This window comes from Thermobia domestica, chromosome 8 (genome assembly GCF_964235325.1).
Source record: "Thermobia domestica chromosome 8, izTheDome1.hap1.1, whole genome shotgun sequence".
NCBI classification, from domain to species: Eukaryota; Metazoa; Arthropoda; class Insecta; order Zygentoma; family Lepismatidae; genus Thermobia; species Thermobia domestica.
The window spans coordinates 269,724,051-269,745,254 of record NC_137461.1 but is presented as its reverse complement, the minus strand read 5'-3'; the positions used below and the strand labels follow the sequence as shown (position 1 = coordinate 269,745,254).

At 35.2% G+C, this 21,204-nt stretch overlaps 1 protein-coding gene across 1 annotated transcript in view; it reads left to right on the top strand.

The window, feature by feature from the left end:
• The window catches only part of LOC145692017 (inter-alpha-trypsin inhibitor heavy chain H4-like), a 208,836-nt gene that overhangs the window by 110,738 nt on the left and 76,894 nt on the right, over window positions 1-21,204 (top strand). The window contains exon 9 of the mRNA XM_081767316.1: window positions 5,497-5,888. Coding sequence (XP_081623442.1) covers window positions 5,497-5,888 — 392 coding nt within the window. The remainder of the gene's footprint in view (window positions 1-5,496; window positions 5,889-21,204) is intronic.

Below are 21,204 nucleotides of genomic sequence, written 5' to 3'. Positions count from 1 at the left end.
ATTTGTAGGGATGCGCACGAGACGAGTCGAGACAGGAATTTCCTGACAAAATTCGAGTCGAGACACGGCTCTTCCAATAGAAAAATATATATTTTTCGAGTTGAGACATCACTTTTACAGCACATTTTCGAGACGAGGCAGCCACAAATCTTGTCTCGTGCGCATCCCTATTTATTTGCTTTACAGTGGAAAGTTTATATGCCAAGTTTCATTTTACTAGCTTTACTCTTTTTTTTTTTTAAAAAAAAAATCTTATTCCACCCTTTTTACGATACGTATTTCCAAAAAAAATCTTTCTTGTATCCTGCTCTCGTAAGAAAACGATTTTTTTAAAATTAAAATTTAACCACTCTACTTGTAGTAGTATGCCCACAAAGTCACTGATCTTAATTCTTTTATATAAGAGTTCAAAAGATAAACACAGTCAAACTCATTAAATTTCATAAACAGTTTCCGATTTCTTTTGACTTAACTTATTCGTACATTTTCCACAAGCTATAGTTTTAAATTCATGCACTGTTAAGAGCCAGGTTTCAATAAGGTAACAAACTAAAAACATAATAATAATAATAATAATATTTGGTCTAGGAATTAATTCGTGCGGTTGGTACGCACACATTGAAGCTGTAGTACAAACACAAAATACATAAATACCTTAAGAAAAATATTGTCCATCGCTAGCCACCACTTTCGCCCATCTGTCAGGCAATGTACGGATTCCGTGGCGAAAGAAGTCCTCATCCTTGGAAGCGATCCAGTCAGAGACCCATGTTTCGATATCTTCTGAAGAAGTAAACCGCTGTCCAATCAAATCGTTTTTCATGCAATCGAACAAAGTAGTCCGAAGGAGCAACGTCTGGTGAATACGGCGGGTGGGGTAAAACTTCCCATCCGACATTTTCTAAATAGGTTTTGACCGGTTTTGCGACATGTGGGCGAGCGTTATCATGTTGAACAATAAGTTTATCATGTCTGTTCTCCCATTCTGGTCGTGTTCTGGCCAGAGCTTGCTTCAAACGCATTAATTGTCGTCGATAACGTTCTCCATTCATAGTTTCACCCGGTTGCAGCAGCTCATAGTACACCACACCTTTCATATCCCACCATATGCACAGCATAACCTTTGCACAGTGAATATCTCGTTTTGGTTGTGATGGACCTGGTTCACCTGGTTTCACCCAGGCCTTTTTTCGTTTAGGGTTCTCGTAATGGATCCACTTCTCATCACCCGTAATAATTCGATGCAGAAACCCCTTTCTGCTCTGTCGTTGAAGCAGCAATTCGCAAATGGTTTTTCGTCTTTCAACGTCTCTGTCTTTCAATTCATGTGGAACCCAATGTGACATCTTTTGAATCATTCCCATGGCTTTCAAGCGTTTGGAGACTGTTGTTTGATCAACGCCTAATGCTGCTGCAAGTTGTTCCTGCGTTTGACACGAATCCTGCTCGAGCAATGCTGTCAATTCTTCGTCTTGAAATTTTTTTGGCTGTCCAGCTCGCTCTTGGTCTGCCAAGCCGAAATCACCACTTCTAAACCGTGCAAACCACTTCTGACACGTTCGCTCAGCTAGAGCATGGTCACCATACACTTCCACCAAAATACGATGACTTTCAGTCGCACTTTTCTGCATGTTAAAGTAATGCAGCAGGACACCCCGCAAAAACACTTTATCAGGCACAAATTGCGCCATGTTCACTTAACTACAAACTGGTGTTGTTGACGCTTTAATCCACTGCCCTATACTACGAACGATACGCGATGACAGGGGTTTGCAACACATGTGTGGATACACGGAACTGTGGGACGCTCCGTTCGTTGCGCCATCTCTGGTCCACCCGCACGAATTAATTCCTAGACCAAATAATAATAATAATAATAATAATAATAATAATAATAATAATAATAATAATAATAATAATAATAATAATAATAATAATTTACGTAATTACGTACGTGTGTAATACGTATATATTTATTGTCTTATTGAAGCTTTCGTAATTTGGAAATATATCTTTGGTTTGCTTTTAATATGTTAAAAAGCCTACTTCCCTAGAAAAGTTTGCAGGCTACGCCCTTAAATGACTATGTATTGGTTTCTTCAAACGTATTGTGTTGCATATTACATTAGTCATTTAGCGTTATTTGTTGATTTTTTTTTTTTTTTTTTTTTTTGGTTTATACATATCAACTCTATCAAAACACACTGTGAAATATGGTGACTGTCTGCGTTCTTAATATATATAGTCGGTATTTAGTGTTCACTTGCGAAATAACTAGGGGGCTTTTGTCCTAATTAAGGAAACTTTGGTGGACTTTTGTCCTACTCTTAATAAAATGTCCACAGAGTATATACACTGTATATATTTTTTTGCAATTCTGAGTGCTTTCTTGGCTTCAGAAAAGTTTGGTAAAATATGCTTTTTAAACATTTTTATTTAATTCTTTTTTAAGAATTGGTCATGGGATTCTCATATCTCCATTTGAAAAAAACGAATTTCTTAATCAATTATATAATTAATTCTTAGAATGAAATAATTAGGTTATATAATATAATTCATGTATAAATTGCAGAACAGATAATAATAATAATAATTTTAGTAGTACAAATATACCTGTTACCTTTGGAATTAGCTACGTTCGTAACATTATTGTCAACTAGTTGCTACATCGTCGCAATTTCATGTGATGGTGTCGAATTTCAGAACTAAAGCAGGTGAATGAAAAAGGCACAACACTTACACGGCACAAGTCCTAAACGGCATAAGAGCTAAACGGCACAAGACCTAAAAATCATTTCGCGGCAATAATCCTAAACAGCACAAGACCTAAAATTTAGGTCCAGTACCTATATTTTTTAGGATTTATGCCGTTTAAAACTTATGAATGTTACCCATTTGGAATCCTGTGAACTCCTTTTTAAATAATAGTTTACTTAGTTTGCAATAAACAAAATATAAAGGTAACCAAGAAAATTCTGTCACTTTTTGTGGAGATCTGTGTTCCAGTGGAACTCACACCGTGAGTTGAATGCGAGTGAAAATAAGGCAAAGGTCAGTTGTTGGTGTGGGTAAACCCAACATACTACCTAGTTGTGGCAGTTCAGTTACACCGTGAACTTGCATATGAACAGAGTGAACATGGGAAAACCACAGAGCGTCATAAGAGTGTGTATTAGGACGGTGACGAAACACTCGAAGACGTATCACGTGCCGGAAGTCCAACACACAAAATAAAGGTCTTCAGGCAGCAATTGAGGCGAACAGTGGCCACACATGTGAGGAACTGGAACTACAATTTAGAGTGAGTGGAGAAACAATTCGACAGCACCTCCATTAACTTGGGAGCATACAAATTGTGTTGATGGGTCCCACATGATCTGACTCCGGGCCAGAAGGCAAAACTAGCAGACGCCTATGTTCTTTGCTGTCTCGTCTAAGAAAGGATCCATTTCTGAACAGGGTATTGACATGTGATGAGAAATGGGTCGTCTAAGAATATCCACGGCACCGTCATCATTGGTTAGCATCCCATGAACCGATTCCGAAACAACCGAAATCAGCACTGCACCAGAAGAAGGTCCTCCTGTGTGTTTGGTGAACTGCTCGCGGCATTGTGCATTGGGAACTGCTACCAACTGGCCAGAGCATCAACGCAACTGTGTACTGTCAGCAGTTAAGCCGTGTTCAACAAAAAAACTCAAAACTCTGGAGCCAGAACTTCTGAGTCGCAAAGGGATCCTCCTGTTACAGGATAACGCTAAGCCCCACGTTACTAGGATGACCCGGAACACCATTCTACGTCTTGGATGGGAAACACTATTGTATCTGCCACATTCCCCGGACATTACACTGTCCGATTATCATCTGTTGCATTCCTTGGACAATCACCTTCGAGGACGCCAGTTCAAGTCCCTAGTAGATGTGCAAAATGCACCTGATACCTTCTTCGCTTCAAGCTCACCTAGTTTTACCGCAATGGAATCCATGGCCTTTCAGAACGTTGGCAGAAAGTCGTCGATTCTGATGGGGACTATTTTATGTCTTCCAGATACGTTTTAGGTAACATATCGATGTTTGAAGGTGTGAAAAAACGACAGAACTTTCTTGGTTATCTTTATATTTTTAGTATACAGTTATTAAAATTAAATAATAATGTTATTTAAAAAGTAGTTAACAGAATACCAAAACAACTTGATATGTAATTAAATACAATTGAGTTTGTTCTAGTCGCTGCTGTAACTTAAATTTTGGGGGAAATGTTATTCTGGCAACACTGTAATTTCTATGGATTTCAACACTGAAAATTCTTCAGATTCACATATATTGTTGTAGAATAACATTATCTATGATTGTGTTAAGTTGCATTTCATTATCTCCTTTCACTTATGAATAAACAAGCAAGAGAAAAATGATAAATTTTGTATTATTTTTTTTAGTATGTAAAGCTCTTAAGAAGCAGAGATGGTAACCATTTGAAGATAACTCTTTTATAAGAAGCAACTACAACTTAATTTTTGGAAAATAAAGTTTCGCTTTTATTATATACGTAGTTCTCAAGTAATACTTTCTAGTTATTTGTATTATCAAATGCAACACACACGCACACACACACACACACGCACACACACACACACACACACACACACACACACACACACACACACACAGAGAGAGAGAGAGAGAGAGAAGTTTTAAAACTTAAAGAAGGAAATAAGAGTCTAATTCTGATTTCCTATTGAGTTCACTTACAAAATGTGTAATTATTAAATTGTAAAAAAAAAAAAAAAAAATCTAATTATACTTATAGTCCATTAGATACAACTTGTGCTTTCTGACAGTTGTTTTTCTCTGTTTTTTCCTTCCTGAACGTGGTCATAACACTCAGGCAAGATCTGTTTGTATGTATCTGTTTCTAGATCTATACGTTCAGTCAATTATAGTGGTTCATTTCTCTCGCTCTGCAAAGGTGAACATTTCGTCCTTTCCGCACGTTCCAATTTGAAGATAAACAAATTCACATCGTTTTAGTTGAATATCAACTTGAGTAGACCTCCTGCTTACTGAGAGCATTCTTTTTTTTTTGTTCTCTTTTGTGTCATTTAATTTTATAAAACTGAGATTTACATGCAGTGAATAATTTCGTGTTTCAATAATCGACGCAAAAGCTGGCAACACAGCATTGAGCACCACGTGCACGCAGCGATCTGTCAGATAGAACAAGTATTATCAATTGCAGTTTAGTTGAAGCACGAAATAGCTATATGATTATCCTACACTTCAACCATAGGAATAAGAAACTTAGGACACAACTGATTTGTCAGTTTTCTCTCTCCCTGAACCAAATATAATAGACTATTGTTCTCATTATTATTATTATTATTATTATTATTATTATTATTATTATTATTATTATTATTATTATTATTATTATTATTATTATTATTATTATTATTATTACTTTACCTTAATGTATATTTGATTTCACTTTTCTTACAGAATCCGATCTGTTTGAAGCCCTTCATGAAGGCATGGAATTGGGAAACCAGGGTATACAGTATTTCCTAAGTCAAGGAAAATTGACATTTCGACCAGAGATAGTGATAGTTCTTGTTACATGTAAAGAAAACTTCACTGTAACAGAAGTTGGTCCACACGATACACTGGATTCCGTTCGGAAATATACTGAAAAGAGCAAACCTTCTATTTTCGGTATAGGTTTTGGGGAAAACGCTAATTATCAATTTTTAAGGAATTTATCCACGAGTCATAATGGCTTCGTTCGTAGGATTTATGAGGGCACGGATATCCACAATCAAGTACAGAGGATTGTTCGAGAATTTTCATCTCCTCTTCTGGCTCAAGTTCATATAAATTATCAAGAAGATGTGGTAAGTTTTGATGTTTTCATTTTTGATGCTAATATTCTCTTATATATATTGAGATCAGTAGCAGTTCTCGAGTGAAGTTTCATCCTAAAAATTTAACTTTTATTACTACAAACTAGAGAAGAAAACTTACCTTATTTACGAGGGCTGTCTAAAAAGTCCCGGACGCTTTGGCCTATCGCGGCAGTGGGCGGGGCTAGAGTCACCATCTTGGTGTCAGAACGTTGCCACACTCAGTACGCATCCAGCTCTGGTAGCGTGAGGGCTGTGACGCTCTTACTGTGCCTTCTGTGACGTTTTATAATGTGCACTGCAATAGAAAATACCCTCTCTTGTGAGGTGCGTTCTGTGATTAAGTTTTTGTTGGCAAAAATAAGATGCCAGTTGAATCCATTGTCAACTGTGTGAAGTGTGCTGACATAGAATAGTGAGTGAAAGCCGAGGAAGGCAATGATGCATTGATGTTAAAAATGGCCATTCCAATGTTCACGATGACGACTACAATGATTGGCCTAGCCCTGTATCTGATGAACTGGTGAGGCAAGTCGAAGATAAAATTCGTTCAAATCGTCGTTTCACGATTACGAAACTTGCTAAACGTTTCCCCCCCAAATTTCACGGACTTTGGTGCATGAAATTCTGGTGTAAGCCAATGGTGGAAATCGCAAGCGGCAGATTTTTACGGCAACGGTGTTGAAAAACTTGTGTCACGGTATGACAAGTGCTTTAATTTGTATGGCGATTATGTGGACAAGTAGCTTACGAGTGTACCTTTTAAATGTATATAAATACAATTTAATTTGTTTATTCTGTTTCTTTCTTTTTTTTTTTAATTTCAAAACGTCTGTTACTTTCTGAACACAAAAATTAGTATATTAGGTAAGTGTTCTTCTCTTACAGTTAGTTGCAAGTGATTCTCTCCAATTTGATTTTCCCCACGAGCTGCTACTAAGTGAGGTAAAGCAACTACCCGGCACATTTTTCTTAACTAAATAATACAACTGACCTTACAGAACATATCAATAGACTTATCTCAGTGATATTCCGACAACCACTCATGCTCTCTTCTTCAGTTACTCAATGTATGAATAACAACATGTTTACATAATTCACATACTTATTCACCTATAATTGTCCGAATGTAAATAATACTATTTTAGTTAGTTGGCCAATTAGGAAACTATCCTACCCTATCATGAACATGAATCGACAATTTCACAAAAACTTGATAAATATTACAAACACCAAGAAATACATCAACTGTCAAAATATCACTTCACAGAATTCAACCCATGTTTATTTTACCCCTTTTTAACTGTATGACCAATTGTTCCACTATCACTTGTTTTACCATTGTATTACATTTTGACCTCACGTGCTTTTATCACATTTTTATGGGAAATGAAAAGTACTGTAAGTTAAAATTTAATGCAAATTATATCTTGGTGTAATGAAACCCTTAATAATCTCGTTCCAATTCTTATTTAAATTACATTAATCTCAATTTAACTTTGGGTTCTTCATCGTACTTAATAAACTTCAAACGTATTTCTTCTATGCGTCTAATAGAGTTTATAGGATCCGTCAAGTTATTGCAATTTTTTGATAAAAGTGCGAAACTTTATCCAAATATTGACATGTAGCTAACAGATTTATCGGTAGACTCAAACAAAATTGTAGTTCTTGAAATGTTGACAGCCATTTTGAAAAATGGTTCTCGAAAATACGGTTTTCATTGAAAAGTTTCATCTTTCGCTTGTTATGCGACTATACTTTATCGTCTAATCTACCGTAAATAGGTAAGAAAACGTATGAGAGAAGGCAAACAACAAATATTCACACCGTTTCTATTTTTAGCCATTTATTTTCAATATGGCTGCCAATGAGAAGTGCATTTACAAAGCGTTACAACATTGGATGTCTTGATGTTTGCTAATCTCAAATACAGTATATTATTAAAAGCAGCATTAGATGCTTTGCTGTCTATTCAAAGACAATAGGCTCCCATGCTTCTGTTCAACATTCTCATATTTGAAAGTTTACAAATTCCAATCGCGTCCATATTATAAACTACTAGCATCAATTACCGGCTTCACTGGGCTAAATTAAGAAAAAATAGTAATATGTTCCGTTAGTCAGTCACGTTTTACTATTACTAAAGTGCTCTCTGATATCGGTCATTTTAGATCTTTTTATATTTCTCTCCTCCCTCATGTTGCGCGGCACGGCATCGGAAGTGTTACTGTTCATCTCAGCGACCCCGAAAACTATGAATTCGACACTAAGATTGGCCAGTTTCGATCGTTTATATATATATCTATATCTATATATATATATATATATATATATATATATATATATATATATATATATATATATATATATATATATATCTTTCCTTTCCTCCTACCCAAAGCTGAGGATCTGAATTTGAATTTAAACAGCATCGGAAGTGTCACTGTTCATCTCAGCGACCCCGAAAACTATGGATTCGGCACAAATATCGGTCATTTTCGATCATATTTAAATGTCTCTACTCCCCCCCCCCCTAAGTTGCACTGTCAAAGTGATATGATAAAAAATATTTCAGGCCCGAACTTCATCTATGTTGAAAATTTGATTGAGATCGGTCGGTGGTTCAAGTGTGATGAAGAAACAAGGACAGTCTATTTTTTAAAATATACTCCTCCCCCTCCCCTACGTTGCACTGTCAAAGTGAAATGATAAAAGTCATCCCAGGCCCGAACCCCATCCATGTTCAAGATTTGATTAAGATCGGTCGGGTGGTTACAAGAGTTATCAAGTTTTGTTTATTTTTATGTCTCCCCCTCCCCTAAGTTCTACCGTCAAAGGGAATACATGGAAAACATCCTGGGCTCGAACCTCATCAATGTTGAAAATTTGATGGAGATCGGTCAGGTGGTTCAAGAGATTAAGAGTCACAAACATAGTCACCTTCAATTTGATAACATAGATTCACGGCAAGCAAACATGGAATTTATGGAAGTCACAATCTTCTTCGCAGGAATCTATATTCAACATTCACATTCTTTGCACATGCAAAGAGCTGTAAAGGTTACACTTACTTTAAAGCAGTTACATTTACCGGAACATATTGTAGAACAGTTGCATTTTAGTTTGTCTAGTAAGGATTCTGTTATTGGTGGAATTATTATGCACCGAAGTGCCCATTCTTCTTTTCCAATCTATGTTTATCCATAATCACTGGATATAGAAATTCAAGCTGCTTTTCTAGTAAGTTTTCCCTAGACATGTCCTGCTTGATAAGCAGTTCACAACAAATGATGCTGCAAGGCGGCTTGAGTTGGAAGTATAAATTCAAATTCGCGTTTCTTTTGCATAAACGTTCTTTGACTTAATATATTGAACGGCACTGCAGCGAATAATGTTTTGCAAAACTGAAAAGAACATTCTTTACATATTCTACCTTTGGAGCATTTGACAAAACTTGAAGGGTCAGAGTAACTTCATCATGAGGTTCCCAAGTTGTCCACGCTGCTACTTTATCCAAAAATTTAGTTTTTGTGCCCCTTTCAGTCAAAGCATGAAAAGTTGATATTGCACAGCATTTTTCATGTATACGCAAATGAGATATTGCAATTGATGTAACGCATATGTTTTCCAAGCTGTACATGATTCACAAACAAGTTATTAATACTCCTACCCGACACGGAAAATCAACACTTGATCAAGTAATAGTAACCAGACAGTATCTCACTCAACTTGTATTATTCAACCCAGGTTATTTAGATCATGATGCGCAATTAATCAGCTTATGAAGAAATAAATTAATTGAATAATCCTGTTTTATTTCATCTAAAGATAAGATTCCAACTGGTGTACCACAAGAATCAGTGCTTGGTTCATTACTTTTTATTATATATATATATATATATATATATATATATATATATATATATATATATATATATATATATATATAGATAGATATAGATATAGATATAGATACAGATATAGATAGATGGATAGATAGATAGATATAAATGATTTAACACACGCTATGTTACTTAATAAATATAATTTATCACCAGAAATCACTAGCACTGTAAAAAAGTTCTTTTCACCAAACAATATTAACTTATTTTGTCATGTTGGTTCTCGAGAAATGAAATGAGATTTATTTAGTTTTTATATTTACAAAAAATTGAAATCCGTTTTAGTTCATTTTTGCATTGTTTTAATGTAGCTTTCCCTCTCATCTCCATTAGTAAGAGTAATATAACTATAAACAATTGGGTTACAAGTGGTATTATCAATTCAAGACAAGCTTTAATTAATTATGTTAAATAGCTTAGTGATAATAATATTTCTGATGATTTCAGAAGTTATGTTAAAAAGTATAAATAAATTTACATAGCAGTTATTGAAACTGCAAAATTAATGCACAATTCTAAAAGTATTAAAATTTTAGAAATTAAAATCAAATAAAGTATTATCAATCTGTCGATACAGACAAATAAAGGTGACATTGTTAATTAGAGTCACATTATTTTCGAGAAGAAACAAATTATAAATCCAGCAGAAATTTCAAATAAATTTAATGATTATTATATAGCTTCCTCTCAGACGACTCTTGGTACTCTATACGTCCCTGCTGGTGCAAGTTGCTCATTAAATATAACTTCTCATCCAAAATGTACGTTTATTAATCCAGTAACTATTGAGGAAATATTACCAATCATAAGAAACATGAGAAACAGCTACTCTGATGGTCTTGAAGTACTCACTATTATAAAGCAATCTTCTTCAATAAAGTGGCTCCAGTTTTCAGTATGATTTTATAACATCTTCATCAGCAAGCATTCATGAATCTAAGAAATAAGTTTTATGCTATGTTCACGAAAGGGTCTATATATATTTTACGACTTCGCTATGTTTCGAACATTAGTGAAAAATTTAATCTGATTTGAAGATACTTGTCTGTGTGGACAACTGAATATAAGAGGGTTGAAATATGAATCTCATTCAAGAAATTTCAATTCCTGGTGGTGACACTCGGTCGAAAAAGTGTATCAGCTTTTCAGGCCAGCCATCTTGAGTAAGGTTTTCTTGGGTTTTCCTCATTCATACTAGGCAAATGCCGGGATGGTACTTAATATAATGATCCCAGACCGTTTCCTTCCTTCCCCAACCCTTTCTTTCTTCCCTTTCATCGGATAGTGTGCTCGCCGAGGAACGTCATCCCTCACATACGTAACGAAGTAAATGGCCATAGATGCCGACAGCCCAGAAATCTAATTCCTAATCCTAATCATTCAACCACTCCTCAACTATTCTTGACACTATCATTCTACTTCCAGATTCCTGTAATTCCTGAATTTCTAGAGTTCCTAGCTTTCGACTCTCCCCTGGAGTCTTGGTTACGGAGGTTAAAAACAGGAAGAAAAAGAATAGAAACATCAAGGAATAAAAAGGAACGGACTTGCCAAGAAAAGAGCTGTGTTGTGCAAATAAATAAATAAAATAAAAATATAAAAATAAAAAACGTTGTCAAGTGCGTCAGCGATCTCCAGATTAGATAGATGTGAACTAAAATATGACGGAGTCAATTTGTGTGCCTTTCCTGTTCCTTGTTAGAAGATTGCCATCTAAGGTTATTATTGTTATTATTATTATGATTATTATTATCATGGCAATGGTGTGAAAATTTTGTAATGCTGTAATTACCGCCTCCCATTCGTCATTCAACCATCCCCTGTCTATTTTTTTTTTTTTTTAAGGAATAAATACATTTTCAAAAAACAGTCTCTCTACCACATTTCTAGCTTCAAATAAATTTTTTGAATCTTCTACTCTGTGTTGCGTTTCTTTTAAATGTTTCGATAAACCTGAGACCAGATTTTCTTATTTTGAATCTCTAATGTGTTCCTTTACTCGGATTTTAAAATTTCTTTTCGTTTTTCCTATATAACTCTCTTGGCAACTGCAGTTTACTTCGTAAATACCCGATTTTTCATTGGGATCCGTGTAATAACTCTCAAATTGGGGAATGTTTTTTTAAAGTTTTTTTTCGGGGGGTGGGGGTAAGATTGTGCGAAAACCGTATTGTGTATAGATTCATTTTAATGTAGTTGTCAATCTGGCAAAAATAGGCAATCCAATCCATTTTTTTAAAATTTTTTTTATCCTTTTTTTATCCTTTATATCGGTTTCAGTCGAAGGGAGTATCGAAAGCTTGGAAGCTTAAAGGAAATTCAGGAATTATATAAATATGTAAGTAGAAAGATAGTTAGAATTCGTGAGCGTGGTTTTGCAATGTCAGTATTCTTGACACTTCTGGTCCAGAGACTGCATCAGCCTAGAGCTTCATAAGATGCATGAACTAAAATAGTCTTCCAGTTATATTGAGAATGAAATATCCTTGTGAGAACTCCTAAAAAACAGTAGAGTGGCTCTCTTCAATCCCCATCACGTCTCGTAAGTGAACTGAAACAGTTAGTATATAATCATCCAGAGTAAAGAATAACGATAGAATGTTTGATAAATAACTCAAAAAGGATGTAAAGTCTCCTCATGTATAGAACAATCCCACGTAAGTATATCTAACATGGATTTCACGAGGGGTAAAAATGAATCTGAAAAGGTAGGGGGGCGAATGACGTCCTATCTTTGTTGCCCATTGTAATATTTTTGGAAGTGGGGGAACGCCATGGACATTTTTTGGAGATGGGGTAACGGCCTCCTTCCACGTTCCCTCCTCATTTTTACCCCTTCGTTTCACCACAAAGTTCCACAAGAAGAATTGAGAACTTTCCTTAGATCTCATTTGTGACCTCTCATTAATGACAAGAGACTATTAGTGTCTTCGTTTGACTCAAGGTGTTCTTCTGTCTTCAGTTTGAAATGTGTACGTGCTATAACGTGATTAATGCTAAGCGCACATTTTATGTGTGTCTTGAAGAAATTTAAACATTACAACATACAGGTAAACAAAGAAAAAAGTATTTTCTTTGTTAATTCCATAAGATATTTAGGATACGATATTTCTCAGAAAGGCATTCTTCCAGCAAAAGACAAGCTGCAACCGATTTTGAATACACCTTCGGCAAAAAATGTAACACAGTTACAGTCTTTCTTAGGTATGCTGAATTTCTATCATAGACACTTACCTTCATTGCCGTCCTGTATTCCTACATTATATGGATTATTAAAAAAAGGTGTACGCTGGGAATGGTCTAGTAAACAAGAGAGCGAGTTTCAGTTAGCGAAAAGCATGCTACAAGATGCAAGAATTTTACATCCATTCGATGAAACATCAAAGGTGGTACTGATGACAGATGCCTCTCCAGACGGAGTAGGGGCAGTACTGTACAATGAAAATAATAGTCAGTTTAAAACTGTAGCTTGTACCTCAGCTACTCTATCGGAAGCGGAGAAAAAGTATTCCCAATTCGAAAGAGAGGCTCTAGCTGTGGTTTTTGCAGTGCGTAAATTCCATAAATTTTTGTTTGGCAGAAACTTCAAGATTATCACGGATTCCCAACCAGTGAAATAGATTTTTGGTTTGAAAGCTGCTCCAGATGGAGCTTCTCCAAGAATGCAAAGATGGTTTCTAATCTTAGCTAATTATGATTATGATATAATGTACAGTAAGGCTGTAAAACTGGCTGATTTCTTGTCAAGGTTTCCTTTAGAAACGTCTACTGAAGAGGATCAAATAGCTCCAGATTACATCAGTGAAATTTCTTCTACTATTTTAGATAAGACAGAGATAGAAGGGGTCTAAGAAAGATCCTACGATACAAAAGATTAAAGAATGGATGTTATCTGGTTGGCCTAAAAGATTACCACCTTGTTTTGATTATAAGGAATATCAATAAAAGACGCTACAAACACCCCTCAAAGAATACTGACAGCTGAAAAAATCTCACAGACCTCCTATATACCATATACACCAACATTTTACAACCAAGCATGAAAAGGAAAAAAGAATAGCACTCGCACCAAACCATCACACCTCGAGGAATGCTGAGCAAAAGAAGAATGCGAGGGAGAAATTCTGTAACCACCAGACTCATCACTAGATAGGAGAGGGCTGGATAGTCTTATGTATATTATTACATTAGACTTGGTGACAAAACATTTCTCCTGCGCAAACACACAACCACAGGGGGACCAGTTGTCGGTTGCCCATGCGAACGACTACGTTCACATGGAGTTAACTCAGACAGAAACGGGCCCTAAGAAACCTTTATACGAAAACAGAACTGAAACCCATCGTGAAAATAATCCTAGGCACAAAACAAAAACTTGAAACAGAAAAACCTGCCAAAAATCATAGGTGTGTTGGGACTCACCATGCAAACAAACCAAACCCGATCAAACTACCGGGATGTAGCAAGATAAAAGACAATGCTGTCTTTTAGACACAAAAAATACACCACATGCCCACAAACAAACGAGAAACTCTGAGAGAGGACGAAAAAAAGGAAAAAGGAAAAAAGGAAGAAAGAAAAATAATAAAGAAAAGAAGGAAAACCAGGAGAAGTAAATAATAATAATAAAAAAAATAAAAAAAACGATGAGTAAAACAGAAACCTATCCAACCAAGAAAACTGGAAACACAGAATGAATAAACAATTGAAGCTAGAACCCATGAGGAAAGAAAAAAACACAACCAAAACCGTCAAACATCCCAACCAGAAACCACAAATGAGAGATCGAAAACAAACCACACACACGCACAAAAAGGCTTTAATGCAGACCGAAAGATCGAACTAAAAGATCAAAAAAACAAGAATTAAAAGCAAGTGAAACAACAATTATAACAGAAAAAAATACCGAGACACGGAAGACGAAACATAATAAAGGAAACAGAAAGAACAGCAAAAAAATAACGAAACAACAGAAACAATAACCATATTTATAGTGAAACAACCACACGTGTGGCCACATCGACATAAACCAAACTATTTAACGAATAATAATAATAATAATAGCAACAACAGTAATAATACCAATAATAACAAAAAAAGAGAAGGAAAAAGGGAAAGAAAAAAAGGACGATATACAGGGGAAAACTAAAGCCCCCTCTGATTTTATATACATTACACACATATATATGTATATATAAATCTTTGCACACAAACGCTGGAATAAAGGAGAATCCAAGCTCTTTCGAAGCAAAGGAAAAGAACGCTGGGTGTAAATGGAGGAACCGGGCTCTATGTCCCACCTGCACACTTGATTATAAAGATCTATACAATGAGACAGCTTTTCCTTTAACCTAATTCGGTCTGCAGCATCTCCTTTTACTCGAGATGGCATTCCTTCCTTTTGCTTAGTTATTTCCATATCTCGTCCAGCATCTCTCATGAAATAAATTTCATTTACTAAACGACTGCAGGTGTGAAGGCTGAAACCCCATCGCTTCACTGCTGATGGATTTAGTGTAAGTCCGAGTATTCCTTCTGGTCTATGGCCATAAATGTATTCTCAATGAACATGTCTGACCAAATAGCATTCCAGATACCTGGTTTGTGACGCAGAACATGTTCGCCTTTCATAAATCGTTCTAGTATTTCACTTGGAAGTATCCCTTATTTTGTTTCTGAGATATTTTTCCCAAATTCTATGAAAATGCTACCATCTGTGGGCACAAAATTAAGATTTTACGATTTATTATTACTCATGTCAGTAATTTTTTTTCAAAAATAGGTTTCAGAAATGATAACATAAACTTCTTTTGCAGCCGCCATATTGGGCGCCATATTGAATATCTCGATTTGTATCAATTTCATAACATTTTTGACATTATTATTGGAATCTGCAACCCAAAAAACATATAATTTGATACCCATTTTGATAAAATATACAAAAATATTCCTATCACTTTTACAGCCGCCATATTGGCCACCATCTTGAATTACTCAAAATGCTCAAGGTGTACATTTGTACACCCGGCAGATTCAGATTCAGCACCCTCAAATGAGCTAAAAACCGCTGAAAAACATTAGACATACTGAAATTTTTGGTTTGGTCCAAAAGTAGGGTTTTTCCTCCAGACTAATGTACAGAAGAAGAATTCAATTAGAATTACACAATGATTGTTTATTTTGGAAAGGAAGAATAGTGCTTCCTAGAAGGTTGAGAGCGTTCTATATGGAAAGATTGCACAAGGATCATCTGGGAGAGTATGCTACTGTGAAATTAGCGAATAACGAAGTATGGTGGCCTGACATGATTAATGAATTACGTGGTTATTTAAAGAGTTGTGAAGTTTGTTCAGCTACAGCTAATAATTCACCTAAAAATTATTATTGTCCTTGGCCGAATTCAGAAAAACCTTTTAGTAGGATACATATAGACCATTGTCAGTTGTTTGGTTTCCTTTTCATGCTCATGGTGGATACATATTCCCATTGGATTAAAGTGTGGAAAGTGGATTCGACGAACACTTCTGCAACTTTGACTTGTTTAGAAGAGTTATTTGAATTGGTGGGGTTTCCAGGAACTATAGTTACAGATAATGGTCCTCCTTTTAGAAGTAAGGAGTTTCAAGAATATTGCAGGAAGAGAAGTATCAAATTAGTTTTTACACCACCGTATTCCCCTGAAAGTAATGGTAGCGCTGAGAGGGCGGTGCAGACTTTTAAAAAATTAATGAAGAAAAGATATGTTCAGAATGGGTATCGAATTAACCGTCAGTGTGTAGTTAATTGGATAAAGGAGATTAATTATGCGCTTTTACACACTCCATTGAAAGTTATCCATGCAGCTCCAGCTTCATTGGTGTTTGCGTTCAAACCGTGTACATGGTTTAATATTACTCCAGTGTCGTTCGATAATCAAACTAAAGCACCCGAGTGTCCAAAACGCAGAGAGGTAAATTGGAAAGAAGGAATGACCATATGGGTACGGAATTATAGGGAAGACTTACCTAAGTTTATTAAAGGGCGTTTTGTTCGATACTTAGGTAATAATCTTTTAGAAGTGTTGGTTAATGGTATTGTCCGTAAGTGTCATAGACATCAAGTTAGAATAAATGATCTGAATTCTTGTGAAAATAAGAAAGTAATAAACTCAGAGGATAAGAGGATGTTTAGACTAAGAAGTCCTGAGTATAAAGTTACTGGTCAGATAGAAGTAGATCGGCGTTTGGACGATAGTTATTTGAATGAGACCAATCAAGAAAACGTATCAAAAGGCTGTACAGAGCAAACAGGGTCTAATAGTACAGATTGTCGGAGGTCACAAAGAAGTCGTAGACCACCTGATAGATGGAGGTACGAACTATAGTTAAAGGGGAGGAGGATGTTGAAGGCAGAAACTGCTATGGTTCAATACACATGCCTTCGAGAAAAAGAAGAAAAAGAAGTCATGTTGTTTCGGGATGTTTCTGGATATATATCTTGCTTTGGGTATATTATAATTGAAAAGGTTTTTTGTTAGTAAGCTGTAAATATGCAAGGAAAAAGTTAAATACATAGATATTATTCTACGATAAGGTGATTTGATATTTTAATAACAAAAATGTGGTAAATAGAATAAGTAGAAAGATAAATATTAACAGTGTATTACTTTTAGCAAAGCGTCAGCAGATCCACAAGTTGAAATTTTAGCTTGCTTTACTGAAGATGTCCAACCACTTCCTCTGATAATGTCTTAAAGACATTTAAGAACTGGCATCTTTATGTACAAGAAATCTAGCATTACAACAAAGGTTTTCTCCCCGTGAATATTTGGCCATGTTCATTGAATTTCCTGTAAAATTTCAAATGGTGGGACGGGAATCTGATTCGAATTTAGATGAGAAGTAGATTTCATAAAACTATTCTATGAGGCCTTGTTTCCATTTTGTACTAAAACACAACAACACACTGAGCAAGGCTATGTTATAATATGTAACAAAACACACAATCACTTGATCAAACGATTGTGTTTTGTTACATATTATCACATAGCCTTGCTCAGTGTGTTGTTGTGTTTTAGTATAGATTTCATAATTATATCAATGCAATGCCTTGGCACTGTGCTGAGTTAGAATAATAGGTGAAAGGGCGCCTAATTCTGGAAATACCTTACTTTCATCAGCTTTTTTATAAACATGGTAGGATGCCTACGTGGAATCTAATATCACTTAAGAATCATCATTTTCTGAAACATTATAAAGACTATTCAATTTCTTTATTACTTTTAGCATTTTCAGTGTACATTGTTGTTATGAAGTAAAATAGTGGTGATTACTATCTAATCACATGATATTCTTGGTTCTATCGCCGCCTAAGAATACGAACAGACAAAAGAAATACAAATGTAAGACAAATGTATTAAAATGCTAATTAAACGTAGAATAAAAACACTAAAACTCATAAATACAATATAAACATGAGTTATTTGACATAAAGTAAGTGACCGTTTTCAAATTGGCGGCCAACATCAACAAGATAATAATAGATTAATGTTATATTGTTGTAGAATGAAACAAATCTTTAAATCATCTCATTTTTAAAGCGAATTTTGCCTGTAATGGTTCATAATTATCCCATTCATTTCATTAACTATTTGGATTGCAGTCACCTCCTCCTCCCTCTTTAATCCGGTCTTGGTCAAATAGCATAATTTTTCTTGGCTCCATTTTTATCATAAAATGCACAATTCAATGAGATTTAATTGCTGATCCTTCGCTCTAATAGTGTAGTTCTCCTAATGATGTTAACCTCTTAATACTATGATTAGAATTTCCTAAATTTTTTAGTTTAACTTCCCACAGTTGTGCTGCGAGACTAAGGGATATGATGATGATGATAATGAACGAAATAGTGGAATGAAGAAAGTGGGGATTATTAGTGCATTGAGTTTTCTCCTGCCAGACAAATCGAGGTACTTAATTTATCATCACTCAAGGAACACCAACTGGGTTATGTCTATCATCCTACTTCTTAACAATTAGCCTCTGACTAAAATAGCAAGGAAGTGAGGAGAGGTCTACTAACTCAAGCGGGTCCTCACCATGTGATGAAGTCTTTAGGAGCCAACCAAACACGTTAATGCCAGGATCCGGGACTTAACAACCGCCAGACTGTCTAGTGACTAGTTAGACCAGAATAAGCAAAGTAATAACTCATGCTTATCTACTCACACTACAATTAATATTACCATGCAAAACTACTCAGGAAGGTATTTCTTACTAAACATGACTAATTAAAAAAATACTGCTTCCTTCTGTTTGTTTTATTCGTGTACCTGAGTTCGTTCACAATAATATCAACAATAACTTTAATTTTAACGCTTTGTTTTGAAAATACGTAGACAGCCCCAATTTCAAGCCAATTGGTGGCAACGCGAACGGTTATTTTGGTAAACGGTGTTAAGCTTATTTATAATTATTTTTCACTTCCATTTTTCGAGTGTCTATCACTCTCCAGTTCGCAAAAGCAACTTGGAAAGTTTCTATCACGTGATTAGAAACTTTGTCTTCCTCAGGATAGAGTTCGATGCATGTCTTCTTTCCTTGACTGCTACCGACACAATAGTGCACCAAAATTGTGGCACGCCTCGTAACACCTCACTTTCCTACTAATAACGGTGGGTGTGATGTTGTGAACTAGGAAATGACACCTTGGTTTAAAGTTATAATATCACAAACTGAATGTTAATATTGAAAATGTAAATCACTTTTAAACTTAATTTTGAATTAAGTGTTTTATTTTGATAGTAAAACAAGGAGCTTTTGGGAACGAGATTTCCACTTTTCCGCCATTTTATTTGTAGTGTTGTTTTATCATGGTAATAACAAACTGACAACTACACTCTGGCACGCATAAACACCATATTGGGGGAGGTAAGATGGCGTCGTGTTTATAAAACAATGGAGCGTTATACTCTTTAATTATTTCAATTTTAATTTCGTAAATAATTTTACTTCTAGACATAATTTAGTTTATTACAAACTTTATATTATTTTACGTCTTTTTTATATGTCCTGCACCTCTGCCTTTCTTTTTCTTTTAACAAAATAGTGTTACAACAGAACTACTTGGAACAGGCCAATTCGTCCATGTTTGGAACGGGCCATCTTATACAATTATAATTTTATCAAAACGTTTCAAAACAAAACTAGTGCAGCAGTCAACTGGGCCTTAGTGCTGTGACTTTTTATAAAATCCCCCGTAAGGGAGATGAATAGAATAGAAACTCTATATTCGCGGAGAGGTTTGTACTTACTATCCTCCTCTTTTTCTTCTTTAGTTCAACTTTTTGCCACCAGATGGTAGGGTAATAGAGAAACAGAACACTACTAAAAAGCAATACATCCAAAGACTTTATAGTGGTTCGACAAAATCACTAAATATTCACTTTGGTATACGAATGCTTAAAACTGAATCAGTTATAAGACTTTTGTCCATCAAAAAATCCCATTTGGCGTTCTAGATGTTTCGAAAGACCCAAACAGGACAACATGATCTTTAGAATTTCATATTATATGTTCCTTGATCCTAATATTAATATTCCTCTTGGTCATACTTATGTATGAGACGTCATGCTTATAAATAGCTTCATCAACACCCTTACAATGCAATTCTTAGCGAAATATTTATGATAGTCAAAAAATAATACTCTATATTAATCGGAGATTTATGACTTATATGTAAACCATATTTTTTGCGAAGTTTCTTAAAATTAACTAATAATTTTAGTCTAAAAGGAATAGAAATTCATTAACCATTTTTATTAATAACATTATTCTTGGATATACTATGGGGGTAAAGTTGGTTAGATTAATTTTTATTTATAGTTTTATACTACCAGTGGCGTATTTAGTGGGGTGGCTTCCGGGCTTAAGCCCCCCGAAATCTTACTATAGTAAAGTATATGAAATATCTTGCAGAATTTTCACATTTTCAGGCAAAGCCCCCCCGAAAGTTAGCAAAGCCCCTCCCGAAACAAAATCGTAAATACGCCACTGTATACTACTATCATGTTTATACGTTATACTTTATTCATTGTGCAGTTATTAACGAGTTTTTAGTTCAATAAAGCCGAAAGTTAATTGCTGTAGAAACAAAATATCTTAAATAGATTCTGTGTTATTATAAGATTATCTACTCAGGGTTATTACAGCGTCTTCTACAGATCTTTTGTTTCTTACTCAGTATTTGTAACGGTGACGGTAACGGTGGAGGGTATTAATGGTTAAAATATGAAACAAATCTTTAATAACCTCCCGTTATCCGGAATCTCGGTAGCAGGAGCGCACGCTCCGAAAACAGTGTATCAAGAAATAGTGAACTCAAATAAGAATACCAATATTAATACTACAATACTCTTGGTTCGT